Source organism: Trichomonas vaginalis, chromosome V (genome assembly GCF_026262505.1).
Source record: "Trichomonas vaginalis G3 chromosome V, whole genome shotgun sequence".
In the NCBI taxonomy this organism is placed as follows: Eukaryota; Parabasalia; order Trichomonadida; family Trichomonadidae; genus Trichomonas; species Trichomonas vaginalis.
In genome coordinates this window covers 32211152-32232707 of record NC_067207.1, presented here as the reverse complement: position 1 = coordinate 32232707, position 21556 = coordinate 32211152, and the positions used below count along the sequence as shown (strand labels likewise).

Below are 21556 nucleotides of genomic sequence, written 5' to 3'. Positions count from 1 at the left end.
ACATCTATTCAATTTTGCCATTGTTTGTTTTATATCCAACAATATCTATTATCTACATTCCGAGTGAGAGATTACATATTTAAAAACAATTGTCAGCGAACTATATACCTGAAATAGGATGATAAATTCGATCGGTTTTAAATTGATTTTCATTCAATTTTTGAGTTACGTTTTAAAACTCATTGATAAACTATATGTACGTATTTCCAAAAATCAATTATTCGCAATTTGATGAGAGATTATGGATCCAGTCTAACCACCGTGGCACTTTTCGGATTATTATTAAATTATTGTTTTAAAATCCGACAAAAGCATGTTTCTCAAATTCATCGATAAACTATATGTACGTATTTCCAAAATCAATTATTCGCAATTTAATGAGAGATTATGGATCCAGTCTAACCACCGTGGCACTTTTCGGATTATTATTTAAGACTGTTGTATGTGTCGGAACACAATCTTAAATTTTCAATAGATCGGCCCACAAATTGAACATGCAAGATTTAAAAGTGGACCAAAATTGAAAATTTATCATGAACTATACTATTTCAGAATTTTGTTGTAGCGTTGAGTGTTATTATGTATTGTATATTAAATGCTCGAGTATCATTATTTAAAAATTTTATTTGATTAATTAAATTCTAAAATGGTACAATTAATTAATCAATTCTTAAACGGTATATTCTGATATACAAATGCGTTGTTATAGTGATGCAAATAATCTAATTTAATATTACAAAATTTATAACTTGTATATTTAGCATATATTTTTCTTTGTCTTCCTCATTGCATGATGATCTCAGATATAACTTGTATGTATAGGTAACTTAATGTTGGTCATACTTTGTGTCATTATTTTGTATGATAAATTGTAAAATTAGGCAAAATCGCAACCGAATTTTTAAATCTAGATTTTGATGATAAATTGTGATTTTTAGCTTAAATCGCGATTTTTTAAAAATCGCGAACAGAATTTTTTCGCGATTTATTAATAAATCGCGATTTGAACGATAAATTTCGATTTTTTTAAAAAATCGCGATTCGTGAAAAAATTGCGACTTTTTGAAAAATCGCGAACTTTCAAAAAAATCACGTCCTTAATTTTGGTCTTTTTCGGAGTGATAAGTCGTCCTTTAAGTAATATTTTTTTTCTCGAATTGCTAATTGAAAAATTAAATTCGAGAAAAGAGATTACAATAGTATTGTATGGACTATAATCCTACTACTATAACACTTTTTTTGTGAAAATCACACTTTTTTAAAAAAAGATATCAAATTGAAAAAAATTATTCTTATTTTTACTTATACTGTAGGGCACATTCATTGGTTATGAAAATCACATAGTATGAATACTCAATCCCAAATATCTTAAAAAAATATTCTAAAATATTAGACTCGATTTTAGCAATTGTATTCTAATCATAATATAATGCCCGAGTATATTATATAAATAGAACAAATATTAGTAAATTCAATTTTTTTTTTCAGATCGCAAATTATCTAATACAAATATTCATAAAAATCACATACAGTATATTTGCATTCAATGTCAAATATAATAGCTATCTAATACTTTCGAAAAATTGAGCTATTGAATATTTTATAAAATTTCTGGTCCAAAAATTGTGCTTTCACAATATTTTGATGATATCTATAATAATTAGACTACAAATATAAATTGTATAATAAAAAATCAAAATTTGCTTTTGATATCTCAAATCTCGATATGAGATATTCAATGTCAAATCAAAGTATTCATAATTAACAGATTTGTATCGTGAATGCTTTCGTTTTGCTTAATACACAATTATGCATGACAAGTGTGTGTGGCTACACAATTCTTTCCGTCCGAAGCGGAGAATTGTGAAGTTTACACCGCACTTCACGGATAATATAATGGAAAAACGATTTTCATGGAATACTATTTTTATTAATAGCTTAATAAATGAGCGAGTCTGATAGATATATGTTACGCAAGATATATCCATAGAGAAGTGTTTAAGTATAAAACAATGCGTTATACGTTATATGTAGGATATAGATGGTTTTTCTCCATTGAGAATTTTGTCATGTGAAAAATCTCTTTTTTAGCTATGATAAAAATACTTTTTATATACTATTATATCTCAGTTGATATTGATTCAACATTCTTATTTCACATGATAATATAATAGTATATGTAGCGAGGTATTATATTCTCTTGTGATTTCGATCTATTAATGCTCACACAAAAAATTCGCTACATCAAAATTTCCTCGGAAAATTTCACTTTTGCTGCTTTGATTCAACTTTGATGTCCAATGAATACTCAATAAAACTCGAAACTCTGATCATGGAGATCTATCATCACATATATAATTATATTGCTTAAATATATGTATAAATTGTATTTTGGATTTTTCGGATTAAAAAAGGTTAAAAGTGTCATATTGATATAATTCACATTTTATTCTGCTTATAAATCATATTGTCTTGTAATATTTGATAAAATTATCACTGAATTCTTAATTAGTTTTTTTTTAAAATATCAATTTTGATTTATTGGACTTGAAAATATTTTATTTATATTATAAATCATATTATCATTTAGTGTTTATCAAAATTATGGTTCTTCGTTTTGTAGCTATATTTTGAATGACAATAGAAAAAAAAATACTAGAAACTAAATATGTATTTAATTTTATAAGTAAAAATTCACATAATGATAATATATTTGTGAAGATTATTTGAAGAAACGATTTTTATTAATTCAATTTTCATTATAGCATTATTTAGGTGAAGTGCTCTCAAATTGTGAGCCAGACAAATGTTTAATGGCTGCAATAAAGGAACATAGCTCAGGTGCGTTTGCATTGAATATTTATCGTTTTGATTTCACAAAACATCGTTGCGTTTAATCAAAAATTTGATTAACTTAATAAATTTAAAGATTAAGCGATCTCATTTTAACACAATCGGTAAATTCAATACGTCTATGAAACAAAGCCATAATTTCTCGTAGTATAAAATATTTGATAAAATTTTATCGCTTACAGAGGTGGAATTAAAGGGTGAGAGATATATAGATAGACTATATATCTCTCACCCTTTAATTCCCTATACAAAGTTCGAAAACTTGGGTGCAATCAGATCTGATTGCACCCAAGTTTTCGAACTTCATGTAAAGAATTGCTTGCTATGATGTACTGATCATGAATCAGTACATCATAGCAAGCAATTCTTCATCTTAAATATATTTTTCTTAATCAATACATAACTTGTTCGCAATTTGGTTTTAGACGCTATATTTTAATCTAATTTCGATTTTTTATAAAATCGCGTACTTCTAATAAAACGCGATTTCAAAAACAATCGCGATTTTTTTCTGTTCGCAATTTTTCAGAAGTTCGCGATTTTATAAAAAATCGAAATTTTTCTTTGCGATCGAGATTTAAAAATTCGGTTGCGATTTTGCCTATTAAAAAATACAAAAAAATCATTTAAAAAAATAAAATAATATAAACTGCGGGACAAAAGGCGTAAGTAAAATTTAAAATTGAGAGGAAGTAGTCAAAATATTCTATGAGGTTCTCACAATTTCATATCACATTTCACTTACGCCTTTTGTCCCGGCTATTTTTATTTTACATTTAACATTAACATACAAAATAGATTATATCTATCAGAAAATTTTCTTCTTAAGTTAAGAATTAAATTTTCTGATATTTGAAAAAAGGTTATACAGGAGTTTTATCTATGAGAATAATGTTACATTATCCTCATAGTTGTAACAAGAAAATAATACCATGGAATAAAAAACAGATTTCTATTGCGAATGTGTAACTTTAGCAAAAGTCAACTCATAGAACAGGGTATGAGTTACTTAGCAATAATGATCTAATCTGTAAGATTATAAAGAGTTTTTTTCTTATTTCATCAAAGATTTGTTGAAATTAGCAAAAATTTCGAGCAGACATTTCTATATTTATCTGACCAATCGTTATTAATTAAGTAGCTACTTGATTTCGTTCATAGAATCAGAAAATTCGAAATAAAATTTGCCGGAAACAACATCCAATGAATGTTCATATAAGCATTCGTAATTTTTGTTAACTTTATTTCGCAAGGAATTATACTGATGCTTTTGTTTGAACGAGATTTGAAATTAATTAAATTTATTTTTTATTAAGATACAATAAAAATTGATGAGGATATGCTAAAACCTATTAGTTGCTAACTACCTTTTGCATTCTAAGTATTCTAGAGTGAACACCATATGGTCAGTGGGTGCCATTAAAAAAATATTGTAAACTATTCAAAATTGAATACTTACGCCTTTTGTCCACCAGTTTATTTCAATTCTTGATAATAGAATCAACAAGAGTGGCGTAGTTAAACCTCTTGATTGTTTCTGAAACAATAGAGTCTGTGCTTGGAAGAGGAACATCTGGAATTTGAAGATCCCAATCTAATGGAGCAATAAATTCATCTTGTTCGGGTTCTGCATCGAATTCATTCCCGAAATCAAGTTGTTGCTGTCCTTCTTCATCTTGATGTTGTTCTTCACTACCGTTCTGAATATTTGTCCAACAGTCGTGTAAGTGGTCTAAATCGTTCTGGTCAATCGCTTTGCTCTCGAAGAGCTCGTCCACTTCGTGTGGCCACTGTAATTCAAGAGGAGGACCTCGTTCTGTGAGTTTTTCAAGAAATGAAAACCAAATATCTTTAGTTTTCAAGTTATTGTTCTCGAATTCGCATGACCTGATATTCTTATTCGTCATAAGAAGGTCAGATAGTGCCATTGCACCTTCTTCGCCGAACAAATGATCATTCAGAACTAATGATTCAACGTTCTTAGCGTTTTTCAGACCGCGCATAAGTGTGATGCATTTTTCGGCACCGATTGGCTTTGCACCTGCACAGATGACGAGGTTAGTTATAGATTCACATGATTCAATGAAATCGGCGAAAGGAAGAATCGTCTGTTCTGATAGGGAACCGCTGATAGATAGAAGCTGTAAAACTTTCAGTTTGCTAAGCATAGCCATGATCGGTGGTGTGATTGGGTTATTATTCCAGATGAATGTTTTCAGTGTAGAATTATCATTAACGTCCATGTCGTATGCAGCAAATATGTTCCACTGTGAATCGGTCATCTCGATGCCGCTGAAATCTAATGATAAACCATCTGTTGGATGCATATTGACAAATTTTGTCAATGCTTCATAGAGAACGTTTGGTTCCCACTTGATATTCTTGAATTCTACTGTTGTTAAACAGTCTGGTGGGTTGATCGCTCCGAAAGTTGTCTGTGCAACGTCATTTTCGATAATAATTTTCTTCAAAGATGAAGGAATGCTAGAGAAAATGGATGGAAAGCCAATATTGCATTTACTGAACTTAACGGTCTCGAGATTTGGCGTAGCTGCGAAGAGTTCCGTTGCTTTGATTCCATCTATGTTGTAGAACTCCCAATTCGTAATAGTTTTAAATCCTGATTCTTTGCAAAGCTGAGAAAGAATCTTTGAAAAGGTATTTGCGTTGAAACAATGGTCGAATGCTAATGTATCTAATCTTTTCATAGAAATGAAGACTCTTAAGTGCTGTGCATCACGCTCTGATATATCTTTGTTCTTAAATGTTATCTGCTTAAGTGTAGAATGCTTCATTGATGGAATTTCTTCTGTGATATGTTTGAAAGAAGAATCAAAAGGATCGTATGTAATAATACTGGTAATTCTCGTATCGTAATTAATGCATTTTAAGAAGTTGGCCCAGCCATGTTTGCTTTGAGGAATAACAACTTCATATAACAGCGGAAGGCATTCAATGCATTCTATTAACGTATCAGCGTTTTTGGTTAGATCTTCGTTAGACGTAAGATCAAGAATTTTGAGCTTTGTTGGGTTTAATAATTTTTCAATTTTTTCTGCTAAAACGAAAGGATTTTTAACTTTATTTTTAACAGCGACGTATTTAAATCTATAGATAAACTGTTTAGCAAATCTGATTTTGCCGGCATCCTTTTGCTCATACTTGAATTTCGGAATATCTGATTCGAGCAAAATGCTGCATATATACAGATAAAACGATTTGTATATTCCAATTATATTGAGATGTTCAAATTCTATTGTATTTTTCGAATAATGAATTTCCATTGTTGATTTATTTGCTAAGGTAAGCTTGGAAATGTTTTCATAAGGGATACTTTCCTTTGCTGAATAGGATTTCCCTTTCGGCTCTAAGAAATGAATTGAAGTTGTTGATGCGTATAAAACAGCTTTGTCTTTTTTCTTTTTATCTATGAGTTTAACTGATAAGCAGATTATGGGTTCCTCATTTCCTTTGATGCAAGAAGAGCATTCTTTTTCCAAGCTCAGATCGAGCATTGAGGAATCCATTCTGAGAAATCTGGTTTGAAAATTGAAATTATTGTATTTTCATCAGAGATATGCTTTTATTTTGGATTATTATGTAATGCATGTAACTTTTTGAACGAAAAATTGACACGAAGATTATTTTGCATTCAATTTGTTTGATTTGGGTATAAAATAAATTTTTGTAAAAATCGATGTAGATTTCAGTATTTTTCTTATTTGGAAATTTTATTTTCACTCAATCTTTACATAGGTGATAGGGATTTCATTACGATCTGAATTTTTTCTATGAGATTGTTGAAATTTTGTATGGAATATTATTTTAATGTTCCGAGTCACTATATATAAAAATGCATGTTTAAAAGATTTTTCGAGTTTTATTTTCATCAAAACAAATCTAAAAAAATCTAAAACATTTAAGGATTTGGGACGTAAATGTATTGTAATTTGACAACCTAAGAGCAGAGTAGGCATTTTCCTTCTTAAATTAGTGAGAATTGCCATTAAAAATTGAATCTCATAGAATTTTCATTTGTTCTTGCTTGATATATATATAATGTATGAGTTACAATGCTGAGATAGATAATATTTATTATGATGAATCTTTATACATGGACAAAATACATTAACAACATCCTTGTTTGTCTTTTTTAGCCTTTTGGCTATCATCTTGAAGACCAACAATTTGATTAACAGTCCTCCTGGATATTGGTTCAGCAGGAGAATTGTAAATTCTTCGTGTGATTTCATAAAATAATTCTGTTACTCCGTCTCCCGTTTTTGCGGATGATGTAACAAAAATTGTTTTATGGTCTTCTGCCCAACGCTTAAATGGTTCTATATCTAAATTAGTTGTAACAAGATCATATTTATTTCCAACTAAAAGAAGCTGCATTCCTTCTAGTATTTGATCTGATAATGCATGGTATAAAGAATCTGTGGTTTGAAGTGCAATTTCAGATGTAAGGTCAAGTACAAAAATAATTCCGTCAGCATTTCTAAGATAAACAGGAACAAGACTTTGGAACTTCTCCTGACCTGCAGTATCCCATATATTTACAGTGCAATCTGTATCTGAATCTAAATTTACATGAGCTTTAACATATGCAGAACCAATCGTTGTTGATTGATTCTCATTAAAGCCACCAGTATAAAACTTTTCAATAAGTGATGTCTTGCCAACGCCAGAATCACCAACCATTACTACTTTGAACTCTCGACCAGAATTCATCTAAAATTTTATTCAGAAAATTTTTTTTATCAGCCTTTCCATAAAAAAAATGAAAAATAGTTTCAAAGAGCCTGCCCTCATAGAAACAGCCTACTTGAGTGGTAAAAACTCTGCTCATAGCACTCAGGGGTAATATTAATAAGATATTTAAACACAACTCTCATGTTTCAATAAATCTTGCTAGCAAAAGCACGTCCGATGTGGCTAAACACTCCAATTCCGATCGAACATACGATAAAAATTTCTTTACAAAGATAATGTATCCAAAATAGTTCATTTTCATTGAAAATTTCACAGATTCAGACATCGTGAGAATAATTTCTCAAAACTCTAATAAAATGCTTCGAGACAACGAAAGTACATTCGTAAATAGCAGATCTCAAGCTGTAATTGAACAAAAATTAATAATGCCTTAATAAAAAGTCCGAAATTAAGGACTTGTGTTGTGCATACAGACTTCTCAGATAATGTGTTACCAGATATTGCTGGTCATGAATAACGTTTGATCGCTTATATACGAAACAATATCCCAAGAATTTCTGCGAGTAATAAGTTATCATAACTCAACCCTTTCGAAGCACGAAGGTACATTTTATCAAAATGAAATCAAATGTTGAATCATCATTCTTATTTTTCAAAACACTCTTGCATTACATACTTTAACGTACTAAGAAACTAACTTTCGTGGTACCTTCAATGAATTATTCAATAGAATATTACATATGAATGAAACTTTCTTCGAAAACTAAGGACTGGCTTAACCCCTATCCTTAAAAGTTTTAGAGTATCTCTACATATGTTTCAACTTTTGTATGTTATGTAAACTAAACTTTTTACTTTAGATTTGGATCTTATAAAACATCATTTTAACAGAAGTATGTATTTATATTTACAGGTCTCTTACACTGCGATATTGGATGATAAGCGCAAGCTCTTCTAGTGAGTTAATGATACTTTTTGATAAAGGAATTATTCAATATACCTTATTTGAACAATTTTCATAAAGAATCAAAAAAAAGGTAGTGGGGCTTCCAGGCGCGTTGCGCCCTCTAGCCCCGAAGATGTTTAGTATAAATGAAGTTTTTATTCGGAGGGCCTCCAGGCGCGTTGCGCCCTCTAGCCCCGAAGATGTTTAGTATAAATGAAGTTTTTATTCGGAGGGCTTCCAGGCGCGTTGCGCCCTCTAGCCCCGAAGATGTTTAGTATAAATGAAGTTTTTATTCGGAAAATTGTTAGTCTTCTGGTGTGAATTCGGCAATTCTCGTGTCGAATGACCGTTGGATGTAACGAGGAAGATTTTGACGAACTTGGTATAAAGTTCTCAACATTATAAGCTTAGTAAATGTTGGAAAATACTGAACTAAGACATCGCTAAGCTCAATTGGACTTGGAATTGTCTTAGTAAGTTCAATTGAACTAGTAATTGCTTTGTTCAGAACTTCACAGAACTGAGTATTGTATGTAGCGTCTGGTTGTGTGTTTTCTTCGGCGTCTTTGAGATATTTAGAGCAAATTTGTTGAAGAATTTCTCTTAATTCGCTGTTAGACTTTTTGGTGGTTATTCTAACCGCTGTGCCAGTTCTTGGAGGTTGTGGGGCTTTGGCTTTGGTTAGCGGTTGAGAATTGTTAATGTTTGAATTGTGGTTAACAGCGTTGGCTTCCATTAGATAAAAATGAACTGACCAAAAAAGACAGATATTTAAATATTTGAGATAAACCGTTTTCGTCAACGGTAACCCCCTCTATTTTTTTATTTTATTTAATAGTTACCGTTGGAAAAACGGTTTATCTCAAATATTGAATGAACTATAAACGTTTTTTGTTTTCTATATATACTTTTTTGTCCAACGGTAAAACTTTTTACACAACGGTTTTTGAGAGTCGTCGCCGTTGACTTTTTTGTAGAGCACTCAAAATAGGATAACTTTGTCCGGACAAGTAAGGGTCTATCGTCGCTACAGGAAAAGTTACAGGCGTTCCAAGAAAGTATACTTTGAGAAGCCTTTTCTCCCTTATAGAATGAGATAGGATGGTTATTTTACAAAACTGACAACACTTTGACCGAGTAGTTTTTTGTGCTGAACAAAAAGTGTCATATAAACATCTGTCAAAAACCGCTTTTTAACTTCACTTAAAATGCCACGTAAGCTACGTAAGAATATACGTAAGAGGAAGGGAGCATTGAAACATCCAATAGTAAAACTGACACCACAACAACAGTTGCAACAACAAATGATGAATGACCCCACTATGTTGCAACAAATGTCAAGCAACCCTATGCTTTTAAACCGAGTTATTGGTGCACAGAGTGGAGGTTTAAGAGCGGCACTTTTAGCGAAAATGGCAGGCTATGGTGGAGCTGCAGACGGAACAGCTTATAACCCTCAAAGTCAAATGAATTTGAGTTCACTCAAAAATCAAATAACAGATGTCAAAAAGTCAAACATAGACATACAGAAACAAATAAGTGAAAACGAAAAGAAACTAGAATATGACAGACACACAAAGAAACTCAATGAGTTAAACGTAGAGAAAAAGAAGAAAGAAGAACAACTGAAAGAACTAAGTACAGAGGAATATGCGAAAAAAGTGTCAGAAAAAGCAGCAGAAGTAGCAAAAATGGAACAAGATGTTATAAATTTGAAAAACCATACTACTCAATATAAAGTACTGAAAGATGAAGAGAGAAAACAAAAAGCCATGAAGACATATATGGATAGCGATGAGTATAAAAAAGAAGTTGAAGCAAATGTAAAGGCAGAAAAACTTTTACAGTTGCAAAACCAAACCGTACAGTATGAAAACTTAGCACAAGAAAGTAAAAATAACGACGCAGCCATGCAAAAGGCAATGAAAAGTGCAGATATTATAAAAGCTAATAATGACTGGTTAGATGCCCAAGCTAACGCTAAAGCAGCCCAACTTATAGGGTCAATAAGGACAAAAATACAAGCGGATGAAGACAGTTCAAATGAAGCTTTAATGAATGCTGACTTTAAGAATGCCTTCGAAGCTCTTCATAGTAAGGTGAAACTAGTGAACGACTTCTCATCTGGAAAGAAACTGAAGTCTGAAGGTTTCGACAACGAGTTAAGAGAAGTAGCACAAAATATGACGAAAATAACAGATGCAGCAACGAGACAGGCAGTTCAAAGTGCTTATGACGCCGTTAGAGCAACTGTTGTGGAAAGTCAAGAAAAAGAGTTACAACAGACCAAAACAGACCTAGTAAATGCTTTCTTAAAAACGAAAAGTCAGGTAGGACATTATGCTGCAGATGGAACATATGTGCCAGCTGGTGGAACTTATATACCACCAAACCCTCCAAGAGAAGCACCTGCACCAGGACTACCTAAAACATTTACATCGTCACATGGACACAGACACAGGCATGCACCAAAACCAACACAACAACCAACAGTTCAAAACCCTGCACAACAACCAAAACCAGCACAACAACCACCTCCACAACCAGCACAGCAACCAACAGTTCAAAATCCTGCACAGCAACCACAAACAGAGCAAGGACATAAAAGAAGTAGAGAAAAAGGAAACCAAGAATTCTTAAAAATGCTTAAGGAAGATTATGGTTACCCAGATACTCTTGACTTTAGTGACAGATATAAAGAAGCTATTAGAAAGTTCAAGGAAGGAAATACTGACCCGAACCTATTTAGCTTTATGGTTCAGCATAAAATCGGATATAATCTCAAACCTGGAAAATACAAGCTCGCAAAGGGATATGATTTAATAGCATATCATCCAAATGACATGAATGAATTTACTCCGAGATATTTGATGTCAGAGCTAAATGATAATTCAACTCTCTTCATGAAACGCGTAAAAAATAGAGACGGAACGAAAGAAGAAAGGTTTATGAGTCCGGATGACTTAGATAGGAAACTTGTTAAAAACGGTCTCGGAATATATGAAATGCCACCAGATGAGGTACAAGAAACTCCACAGGAAGAAGTTCAGATATAACCAGACATGGAAGAAATAGTTCAGCAACAACAGCTAGAAGAGCCTGAAGGAAACGAACAAGTCCCTCCTTTGGAAACTAACTTCACAGAACTAGATGAAGATTTGGAACAGCCGAAAAATTTTGACCCTCAACAAGAGTATGAGGAGAATATGGAATCTTTCCAAGAGTCTAAGAAAAATTCGGCTGACATAGTAGAAGGATATCGAAAAATGTTCACCGACATACAAAAGACTCCAACATCAGATGAAAATATTCAGCATAGAATGGAAGTACTGAAAGAAAATGTACGCAAATACAATAATCCTTTTTACTTACGACCATATAACGTTCAATCTTTGGCTGAACTCGGTGAAAATAAAAGGTTAAATTTCAACAAAACATATAGAAATGAAACATTGTTTAAAGTTCATTCAGAACCTAACCAATATGGAAACAAACCTACTTTTGTTTCTGCAGACTATGGAACTACAATGAGATGGGGTCATAAAGCTAATCCGGATAGGTGGTTCATAAACTTACAACCTCAATTCCAAGAAGTTGTAGACGCAATGGAATTGAATGGTGAACCAGATATAGCTGGTATTTTCAGCGCGGCTTTAATGCCATTGAAAGATATGAAACATGCAGATATTTTGGACCGGTATGAAATGAACATGGCTGAGGGAAATATAACACCTGACGTTCTAGAACATTTATCTCAAAGAACTACACAGAACCATAGAGATGGTATATTTGGTGAAGAGTTTAGAAGAAAGTTAGGGAGAGAGAAGGAAGAGAACCTATTGTACATGACCTTGCAAACGAAAGTTTGCAAAATGTCATAAAAACTTACTTTGCAGACAATGAACTGAGAAGGGATGAATATTTAAGAAAACTCAAATGGACAGTACCAAATGAAATGTTAGTATTGAAAAACATGTTCCATGACAAAATAAAACCAACTACAGAAATAAATGACGCAAGACTGAAACGTTGGGTAAAAGCTTTCCCATTCACAAAAGATATTATTGGTTACATGGAAAGAAAACCAGAATGGCTACAAAAACATATATTTGGAAACGAGCTTATTCCATATGGACAAGCTATATTTGAAGAGCTTGAACCGGAAACTCAGGAAAGAGTCATGCAAACAATAAGCGAAGACTCAAATACAAACTATGACAAAATCTTTCTAGGATATAGGTTACCTGAGATGGGCGACCAGAGCCCAAAGGCAAAAAGGACATGGGAAATTTACAACATACTAGGTGAACATGAGGCAAAGATGCTACAACTTGAAGCAGAGGGCAAGTTACCAAAAGCGACACCAAAGAAGAAGGGAAGAGTAGAACAAAGTGAAAGTAGTGAAGAAGTAACTTCATCTAGTGAAAGTAGTGGCAATGAAGGAAAAAGAAGAGTTAAAGATTCAGTTAAAAACTCAGTCAGGAAGAAAGTAAAGCTTGGTCCGAGTGGGTTCTATTATGACATATAAACCCAACTATTCTATATTTTTACCCATATGAAATGTACGCCGCTCAGAATATAACACCAACAGTTTTGGATGCCATGAACGGAAATGTTTCCGAATGGTATAACGAATGCGACAATGCCATTAGAAGGTCAGAAATAGTTCCTGGAACTTACGAATATACAACTGCTGTTTCTTATGGAAACGTAGGTGAGTTTGGAGAAGGTTCTTCAACAACAGTAGATATTGCTTGCGACAGGTTTCATATTATTTCTATTGACAACTCATTCTTATACGTGGAACAAGACATTGAAATAAAACCTTCTGCCAAGTTGTCTGACAAGAAAGGTTGCAATGGAATTTTCTATGTCGGATACCAATATGCTCCAGAAGTTTTCATGGGATATAAGATATATTCTAACTCTGACTTAGTTCAAACAGTAACATGGGCAAACTATGAATGGTTCGCTTTGAGAAACTCAGTACAACCACAAGCTAGAGAACAAACAGACCAGTATGCAACTATTGAGAAAATAAGAAGACTTGACCCTAACGTTCCAGGAGTTTATGTTAACCTTTCTGGTTCAGATGGAACTGCTGCCACTAAAGTAAAACTGAAACTTAGAGTTCCTTTGTCATCTTTCCTCATCTTCAGGTTTTTAAGATACTTGCCAAACTGGGCAGGAAAAATTTCTATCGAACTTACTCCAAGCAAAAATAACTTAGTCATTGCACCAACACAAGACCCATTCACTCTTACAGATACAGCTGGTGGAGCTGCCAGCATACCATTTGGAAAATGGTGCAAAGAGAAAGTTGACTTAGACTTTGGTTTTTCAAACCTCAACACTGAAGTAAACTACTACTTCTCAGGAACAGCAGACAACAATACTGCTTGGGTTCCTATTAAGTTTACATGTGAACAGTTTGAATGCAAGAGAATAGAAAGCAGACTTGCAGTCTATATGTTGGACCCAGATATTTCAAATGCTTTAGCTGCCAAATATATTGCAGTTCCACTTATGTTCCCTATACACCAAATATCTGTCAAAGACTTTGCAGGTGAAGTTGGAAACCAAAATCCAGGAGCCGCAGGTGCAAGAACAGATATTGCTTTAACAACTGCAATGAAACATGCAGATACTATGTTTGTACTGTTCAGACGAACTATAAATGACTATTCTTGTTTCTACAATCCTGGTATTAAATATCATATAAACATAGATGGCAAATATTATTCAAGAGAAGAATATTCTACAGTTGAGGATATGAGGTCATACAACTTGACATTAGATGCTATGAACTTTAACAACAACTTCACAACAACTATTAACCCTGAGATGCAAACTTCTATTATGCCATATGTAAAAGTATGGACTCATACAGGAGGTCAAAAAACTCAATATACAAATGGAGACCGTTCAAATTTTTGGCTTGGCATTCCATTTGCTGACTCAGAAGACTTTATGGGTGGTATTTCAACTGTTGGTACAGTTCAAATACAATATACTGGTGACAGAGACGGTCCAGATGAATTGAGAGCAAAGAAGTTTACAAAACCAATAGCACCTTTCACGGAAGATGCTCTTTTGAAGATTCGTTCGATGAAACCTGCTGGGGCTCCTCAGATTGGCATAACGACAGCTTCCATCGAGCAGATTTTGGCAGCAGGTCAGTAAGTTGTTCTTGAACTGACTTCTCTCCGTCAAATATTGACAGTACGCCAGTTTTGACATAATATTGTAAGATAAACTTACCTTTAGAAATATCTGTAAGTTTTGAAGTTATATTTTTGTCTGCTTCAAGAACTTTCACCATTTCAGTTATACCAACTTTCTTTGCTTTATGAAAATATTTAGGTTCAGCAAAGACTGCTATTCTATAACATTTTCCATTGTTTGTGTAAAGAACTATTCTGTCAATGTATTTGTATTGTTTGTGAGTATAAACTTTGTTCTGCTTCAATTCAATAAGATATACGAATACGTCCATCTTTTTATTCTAAGTAAAATGTCATTTCCGAAAAATAGAAGCGTAAGTGTTTCAAAAGGTTTAATGGCGGTGGCAGATGTGAAGTTAAATTCACCAACTCAAACAAACAGTCAAAGTGTTATTGTCAATGTCAAAGACAGAGATGTTGAAGTGGGGAAACCATACGAAGACGAAGATGGTATAACAATTGTTCCTGTAAAAGAACCAAACATATCCTGAAGTTAACAGAGACTTAAGTTCTGTTGCAGATATTCGAAACGACTACCAACAACTGAAAGACAAACTTCAAACTCAGGAGAAGATTTGTCAAGCTTTAAGTATAATGTTAAACTTGGTCGAACACAACCCTGTAAAAGTGAACTCATATGTCATTGCACCTCATGAAGTTTTGAAAGAACTATTGAAACTTTTGACAGAGGCAGACGATATAAACATCAAAGAAATAGAACCCGACATTGGTTGCTGTGGTGTTTCATATAATGTCATTGACAAGATATACGTTATGAAAGGAGGTGAAACGTTGAACTTAAAATATAGTTTCCCAGACGTTATAAAAATATTTGACGACCACAACATTTCATTAAAATTTATTTGCTAATTAAATGGCAGAAGACATAATGGTTTATACTATTACGACTAAAAACCCTGAGTCATATAATTCTATAACAACAAACTTACAAAGTCCTCAAGGACGATATTGTAAACTAACCTTAAACACAATGACGACTAAAGCCTGTTTTGCTCTTTTGACACCAGAAGACTTTATTGTTGTGAATGGTAAAAAATACTCCTTTGAAGATACTTACTCAGATAAACCACCAACAGGTTTTGTTGACTTATTTAATAACTTTAAGTACGGGTGTAACATGTGCTGCAACTAGAGCAGGTTTCATTATGTTTGGATGTCCGACTGAGTTTACTATAAACGATATGACTATAATACAAAACTTATTTCTGGTTTTTACTACCAACAGTTTCCTATAACAGGAAAAGGTGTCATACAAGGAATGTCTATTCCATTGACATTAAGCACACCAATCTTATATATTGTTTCAAACTTAGGTTCAAAAGTGTTATTCGAATGTCGACAGAAACTATTATGACCAAAAGATACTTATGCGTATAAACAATACTTTCTCTGCTGGTTTGCCTATTGTTCATTCGAATGCAGAATTTTCAACCTTAGTGAAACTCAAAACACTTTGGCAAGTATAACGTTGACATTAGTTGACGCAAACTTTGTTCCTGTAAAACTTTTATGTCCTATGTATTTGTCAATGACGGCAGAAAGTTTCGAATTGGAAGATGCAACTGGTGAAAGTTTGTATTACAAAGAATAACTTCAACAACAAATAGCTCAAGAACAACAAATGCAACAAATGGAACAACAAAGTCAAGAATAAAAAATAATATTTTTTTTTATTTTTATAAAAATGTACAGAATAGATGTTTCAGATTTTTATGACTTCCAAGCATTCAGAAATATGTGTCCATTTAGAGACTATAACAAAGCAGTCGAGAATTTGAAACGTTTAGTCATTTATGTTGACTCTGCCCCAGAATGTTATGTCATGAAAGAATGGGATGTTGTCTTTAACAACCAAGAGCAACAATGGTGTCTGAACAAGAATGTAGACAGAAACTTAAGAAAATAAAAGTTGTACAAGTTGGAATGAAGATGTTGATGCTTGGGATATCTTATTGTCAAAGTTAGAAGATTTTTCAGTTCGAGGTATAAAGTTCTATACACCTTCTCCAAACTTCTATTCTATCTTCACTGGATATAAATACGAACAAGTAGAATGGAAACACAGTATTATAGAAGCTTGGTTAGACCATGTCAAAGAAATTATATGCAATGGAAACGAAGAGTCTATGAGTATGTCTTATGTTGGTTTGCAAATATCTTACAACAAGTGCTAAAAATGAAACTGCTCTCATTATAATTGGAAAACAAGGAACTGGTAAGAATACTTTCTTTACAGATATTTTGTGCAAACTGTTAGAAGGTTATTCGAATCCGAATATGACAAACTTAGAAAACATCTGTGGCAAGTTTAACTCCTCAATAGAGAATATGAAACTTATAGTTTGCAATGAACTTCAAAGTATAGATACAACAAAAGTTTTAAACTCAGATGCTTTGAAGAGTCTTATAACAGACAAAGTTGGAGTTGTTGAAAGAAAGTATAAAGACCAAAGAGTTTGTGAAAATGTTGCAAACTTCATTATGGTTTCAAACAATGCTGTTCCGATGAAGTTAGAAAGTTCTGACAGAAGATATGCAGTTGTCAGAACGTCAGAAGCTCATATGCAAGATACAGAATATTTTGACGCTTTGTCAGAATGTTTGACATCTGACTTTTACAACCACTTGTTCTCATATTTCATGACATTAGATATTTCTAAGTTCAATCCAAGACAAATTCCACATACCGAAGAGAGACAAACATTGTTAGAAGCAAACAAGAGTGTATATGAACTGTTCATAGAAGAAAGCGACTTTGAGTGTTTAGATGAAAAGTCTTTATATGATGAATATAAACAATATTGTCAAGAGTATGGTTATATGCCAGCGTCTAAACGAACATTCTTGGCAAATGTCAAAAGTCTTTTAGATGTTCAGAATGGTGTATATACAAAGAAAATTTTTTCTGAGTAAATTTTAAAAAAATTTTTTTATCCGATAGAAAAGATGACGAAATATATTTCAGTAAACAAGTACATGTCAGGACTTAAAGAAGAACTAGACCCATTCACATATTTGAATGTTTACTTCTACCATTTTGAAAAGTCTTCATTCAGCAAAGTTTGGAACATCGAACCAGTTAAGTTTGCTATTGTGACTAAAAATGGTGCGAAATTTAAAGACTTAGACATAGAAGGTTTGTTAACAGTCAAAGAAAGTTTTGACAGAAGGTTTTCAAACCTTAAAGAAGGCAAAGCATACAAACTTGTTATACCTTATGAACCAAAGAAGACAGACGACTATGAATATTATGAGTCTAAAGTTGTAGAAGTTCAAGGTAAATTGGGTAAAAAGATTTTAGAGTCTAAGCCAGTGTTTACTCCTAAAGAGGAAGAGAACATTGACATTGACCCAGAAATGTTCTAAAAATAAAATTTTATTTTTACATGTCAAATTTCTTCTTCGGTGGAATTGGCTCTGGTTCTTTCTTCTCTTCTTCTACTTTCTTTTCTTTCTTTTCTCTCTTCTTCTTTTCTGGTGGAGTTATGTCAAATTTCTCCGAACCATATTTCTGTAAAAGTTCTTTGTCCTTTAATAGCTCATCTATTCTGTTTTCTATTTCATCTTCAAGAACGGCGCATGTGTCTTCTTTGCATTCTAAGAACTTTTGTTGGACTTCATCTTTCCAATCGGCGTCATCTCTGTCAACAAGTCTGTCATTGACAAATTTTAAGACTGCTCTTTGTAATGTTTTATGGTTCTTGTCATATTCCCAGAAACAGAACTTTAGAACAAATTCACCTTTCTTGTTTACACTATGTAAGATTTTATGGTCGACAGAAGTTTTGCTGTCAAAAAGTTTGTCTCGAATATAGATAGCGAAATCGCTAGACATTTTCTAAAAGATAAAAATTTTAATTTTTCTAAAAATATGTTAGAAAAAAAGTTTGCTGACATTGACAAGAAATTTGAGAATGTTTTAAACAAGAACAAGAGGAAGTTAGAAAATGCTCAGATAAAGCCTATACATGAAAAGTTCTTATTTGCTCAGAATGGTATAACATGTCTAATTGCACCACCTGGGTCGGGTAAGACTTTCACTTATCTTAAAATGGCTGCACAACAACAAGAACTAGATGAGAAGAACCCATTCTATGAGTTAGTTGTTATTTGTTCGACTTCTGGTCAATTTGACCAAACCGTCAATTCGTTCAAAGATATTATAAAGAAGTCTAAGTTAGTATGTATAAAGGATACTGAGTTGTTAGATTGGATAAAGAAGTACCAAAGAAGAGTTTTGAAGTATAATGCTATAAATGAGTATATAAATTCTAAGTTTAAAGAACCTAATGAGGAAATGCAGAGAATATTAGACAAACACCACTTCAGAAACAAACAGAAAGAGATAGAATACATTTCGAAGAAATTGCAATCTTACGATTGGAAGACTTACCCTCATAGATGTCTTCTTATTTTAGATGATTTCGCCTCTCATCCTTTGTTAAAGAACAGAGAACAAGATATGTGTCGAATTCTTAAGAAGCTCAGACACTTTAACATCTCAGTTGTCATTTGTGTACAGACAGCAAAGAGTTTAAGTAAGGATGTTAAAAGAATACTTACTGACATAATACTTTTCCCCGGATTGTCCGAAGACGATTTCATGGAACTTATGAAAGAGTCCATGGCAGGTAAGTTTGACAGACATGAACTATGGGAGAAGTACAAAGTCATACAAGACCCTCATACTTCTTTCAGAATTCATATCTACGCAAACAAAGTTCAAATTGTGTAAATGGTCAAGCTTGAAAATTCATTATTTTTGTGCTGAATTCAATAAAAATATATTTTTAGGGTAGATGGGTATATCTAACCCGATTTCTAACCTCATTTCTACCCTCATGAATTTTCATGAATTTTATATATTAATGTTTTCGTTAAGCCACTTTGTGCCGTCAGTCAGTTAATGAAATTTACACCAAAAATATATTTTAGGGTAGATGGTTAGATCTAACCCGATTTCTAACCCGATTTCTACCCCAGTTATTTTATAAACGTTTTACATGGTAAACGTTATTTTTGGAATTTTGTGAAAACTCAACGGTTTGACACGTGCCCTAAAAATTATTTTACTCAGAATTTTGTGCTGAATTCAATAAAAATAATTTTAGGGTAGATGGGTATATCTAACCCGATTTCTACCCTCATTATTTATAACCGTTTTACATGGTAAACGTTATGAATTCGTGAGACTCTAAACAGTTTTGTAGCTTCTATTTCTTCGCTGAGGATATCAAAAATTTTAACAATGCCGAAAGTTTCTTTATACTTCTTCTTGACGTCAGATAGAAGGAAATCGTCAGCAGTTGGATAGTTTTTGTTCAGAAATTCTAACATGTCCATTTTATCTTCTGCTGGTTTCTCTGCCTCCCTCTTTAAATCTGCATAGTCGTTTCTCATTCTTTCTATCTCTTTTACTGAATAGTTATATTTCCTAATTGCTGCTTTACATTTAGAACATTGCGGATTCATTTTTGCGTTATATTCTGAAATCTTACCTGCTAAAACAACTAAGGCGTCAATGGTTTTCTTTAAATCTGAAGCAATTGGTTTTATCTGTTCATTCCATACCTTACCTCTTCTGTCTTTTTCTCTTATCTGCCATACACATTTTGCAACTAATGAAACAAAGTTGTCGTATGTCTTAAACTCCCCAGATTTATATATGTCAGAGATGTTCTTATATACCATATCGCAATCTTTATCCATAACTTTATGGTTGCAATGATATCCTAGAAACTCATAATTTACCTTTCGTATGAACTTCTTTATTTCTACTGAGTCAGTTGCTTTGACTTCAATTTCGTCAAATTCGGGAATGGTTAGTTTTTGTTGCTGAATTTCAGGTAGTTTAGGTAAATGGTCAATAATGTCCTGCATGTCATAAAGATATTCTTCATTTTCTTCATCCTGTGCGGTACAGTCTAAATTACTTGTTAAAAGTTCCTGCTTAATTTTTTGTATTTCTGTTCCAAAACTATATGAAGAAGGAATGAAGCTTTTCATCTCTACTAACATAGATGTTGGATTCATGACTAACGAGTTTGGTGCTGTTGTTGTTTGAATTGTTGTTGTGCCGATTGTTGAAATCATATCTTTTATACAAAATAAAAAAATAAATAAAAATAAAGTTAGTTTTATTTTTTATTTCGGGAAAATTCATGAAAATTCATGAGGGTAGAAATCGGGTTAGAAATCGGGTTATATCTAACCTTTTCAACTAAAATATATTTTTGGTGTAAATTTATGAAAACATTAATATATAAAATTCATGAAAATTCATGAGGGTAGAAATGAGGGTAGATATCGGGTTAGATCTAACCTTCTACCCTAAACATTATTTTTTGGTCCGGGAACAACTTTCTCTCAATTGGAGCTGTAGCATACTCTTTGCGTAAGCGGTTCAGACCTTCTTCGAAGTCTTGGTCTCTCTTGGATTGAGATTGGGATTGGAATTGCTGGGGTGGAGCTTGCCGGAACAACCAAGGGTTGGGGAAGTAAGGCATAGGCTGAGGAGGGTAGTTCGGGAAGCCTTGTGGTGGGTAGTAACCTTGAGGTGGAAATTGGTAGTAATTCGGAGGTACTTGCTGGAACTGAGGTTGCTGAGGAGACTGTTGTGGTTCTTTATGTTCCTCTGGTTTGGGAATGGACTCGGTTGGTGGGACGTCAGTCATCCGTTTGTGGCTTAACTGTCGGACCACAACGATAAAAATCTCTGCTACTAGCAGTACTTTTACTGACAGTAGCAGTACTTTTACTGACAGTAGCAGTACTTTTTCTGACAGTAGCAGTACTT

General features: G+C 33.0%; 12 protein-coding genes and 3 pseudogenes across 15 annotated transcripts, besides 2 other annotated features; 9 read left to right on the top strand and 6 right to left on the bottom strand.

The window, feature by feature from the left end:
- The first annotated feature begins 3017 nt into the window (after positions 1 to 3017).
- Positions 3018 to 3230: a mobile genetic element.
- A 919-nt stretch (positions 3231 to 4149) lies between these two features.
- On the bottom strand, positions 4150 to 6376 carry TVAGG3_0442380 (ribonuclease inhibitor domain-containing protein; the record flags this gene model as incomplete). The annotated part of the gene is made up of 1 exon (XM_001314977.2): positions 4335 to 6044. The coding sequence occupies one exon, from the start codon at positions 6042 to 6044 to the stop codon at positions 4335 to 4337; it is 1710 nt and encodes a 569-aa protein (XP_001315012.2).
- A 605-nt stretch (positions 6377 to 6981) lies between these two features.
- Positions 6982 to 7587, bottom strand: TVAGG3_0442370 (GTPase protein; the record flags this gene model as incomplete). The annotated part of the gene is made up of 1 exon (XM_001314976.1): positions 6982 to 7587. The coding sequence occupies one exon, from the start codon at positions 7585 to 7587 to the stop codon at positions 6982 to 6984; it is 606 nt and encodes a 201-aa protein (XP_001315011.1).
- A 1232-nt stretch (positions 7588 to 8819) lies between these two features.
- On the bottom strand, positions 8820 to 9251 carry TVAGG3_0442360 (uncharacterized protein; the record flags this gene model as incomplete). Its single annotated transcript, XM_001314975.1, has 1 exon — positions 8820 to 9251. One exon carries the CDS (start codon positions 9249 to 9251, stop codon positions 8820 to 8822), a length of 432 nt encoding a protein of 143 aa, XP_001315010.1.
- Positions 9252 to 9723: 472 nt separating this feature from the next.
- Positions 9724 to 11571, top strand: TVAGG3_0442350 (protein of unknown function, DUF4106 family; the record flags this gene model as incomplete). Its single annotated transcript, XM_051234265.1, has 1 exon — positions 9724 to 11571. One exon carries the CDS (start codon positions 9724 to 9726, stop codon positions 11569 to 11571), a length of 1848 nt encoding a protein of 615 aa, XP_051103995.1.
- A 6-nt stretch (positions 11572 to 11577) lies between these two features.
- TVAGG3_0442340 (protein of unknown function, DUF4106 family) lies at positions 11578 to 11873 on the top strand (the record flags this gene model as incomplete). Its single annotated transcript, XM_051234264.1, has 1 exon — positions 11578 to 11873. A coding segment is annotated over one exon (296 nt), but the record flags the coding sequence as incomplete, so codon positions are not given.
- Positions 11874 to 11985: 112 nt separating this feature from the next.
- Positions 11986 to 21556: part of a mobile genetic element that runs on past the window's edge.
- Positions 12043 to 12815, top strand: TVAGG3_0442330 (annotated as a pseudogene). The gene has a single exon. A coding segment is annotated over exon 1 (773 nt).
- Positions 13076 to 13533, top strand: TVAGG3_0442320 (uncharacterized protein; the record flags this gene model as incomplete). The annotated part of the gene is made up of 1 exon (XM_051234263.1): positions 13076 to 13533. A coding segment is annotated over one exon (458 nt), but the record flags the coding sequence as incomplete, so codon positions are not given.
- On the top strand, positions 14147 to 14698 carry TVAGG3_0442310 (protein of unknown function, DUF4106 family; the record flags this gene model as incomplete). Its single annotated transcript, XM_051234262.1, has 1 exon — positions 14147 to 14698. One exon carries the CDS (start codon positions 14147 to 14149, stop codon positions 14696 to 14698), a length of 552 nt encoding a protein of 183 aa, XP_051103992.1.
- Positions 15075 to 15609, top strand: TVAGG3_0442300 (annotated as a pseudogene). Its single transcript has one exon. A coding segment is annotated over exon 1 (535 nt).
- On the top strand, positions 16445 to 17673 carry TVAGG3_0442290 (annotated as a pseudogene). The gene has a single exon. A coding segment is annotated over exon 1 (1229 nt).
- On the top strand, positions 17707 to 18126 carry TVAGG3_0442280 (protein of unknown function, DUF4108 family; the record flags this gene model as incomplete). The annotated part of the gene is made up of 1 exon (XM_001314974.1): positions 17707 to 18126. One exon carries the CDS (start codon positions 17707 to 17709, stop codon positions 18124 to 18126), a length of 420 nt encoding a protein of 139 aa, XP_001315009.1.
- TVAGG3_0442270 (uncharacterized protein) lies at positions 18143 to 18595 on the bottom strand (the record flags this gene model as incomplete). Its single annotated transcript, XM_001314973.1, has 1 exon — positions 18143 to 18595. One exon carries the CDS (start codon positions 18593 to 18595, stop codon positions 18143 to 18145), a length of 453 nt encoding a protein of 150 aa, XP_001315008.1.
- TVAGG3_0442260 (protein of unknown function, DUF4106 family) lies at positions 18632 to 19495 on the top strand (the record flags this gene model as incomplete). The annotated part of the gene is made up of 1 exon (XM_001314972.1): positions 18632 to 19495. The coding sequence occupies one exon, from the start codon at positions 18632 to 18634 to the stop codon at positions 19493 to 19495; it is 864 nt and encodes a 287-aa protein (XP_001315007.1).
- On the bottom strand, positions 19912 to 20853 carry TVAGG3_0442250 (organellar and viral DNA polymerase type B; the record flags this gene model as incomplete). Its single annotated transcript, XM_001314971.1, has 1 exon — positions 19912 to 20853. The coding sequence occupies one exon, from the start codon at positions 20851 to 20853 to the stop codon at positions 19912 to 19914; it is 942 nt and encodes a 313-aa protein (XP_001315006.1).
- On the bottom strand, positions 21078 to 21434 carry TVAGG3_0442240 (uncharacterized protein; the record flags this gene model as incomplete). Its single annotated transcript, XM_051234261.1, has 1 exon — positions 21078 to 21434. The coding sequence occupies one exon, from the start codon at positions 21432 to 21434 to the stop codon at positions 21078 to 21080; it is 357 nt and encodes a 118-aa protein (XP_051103991.1).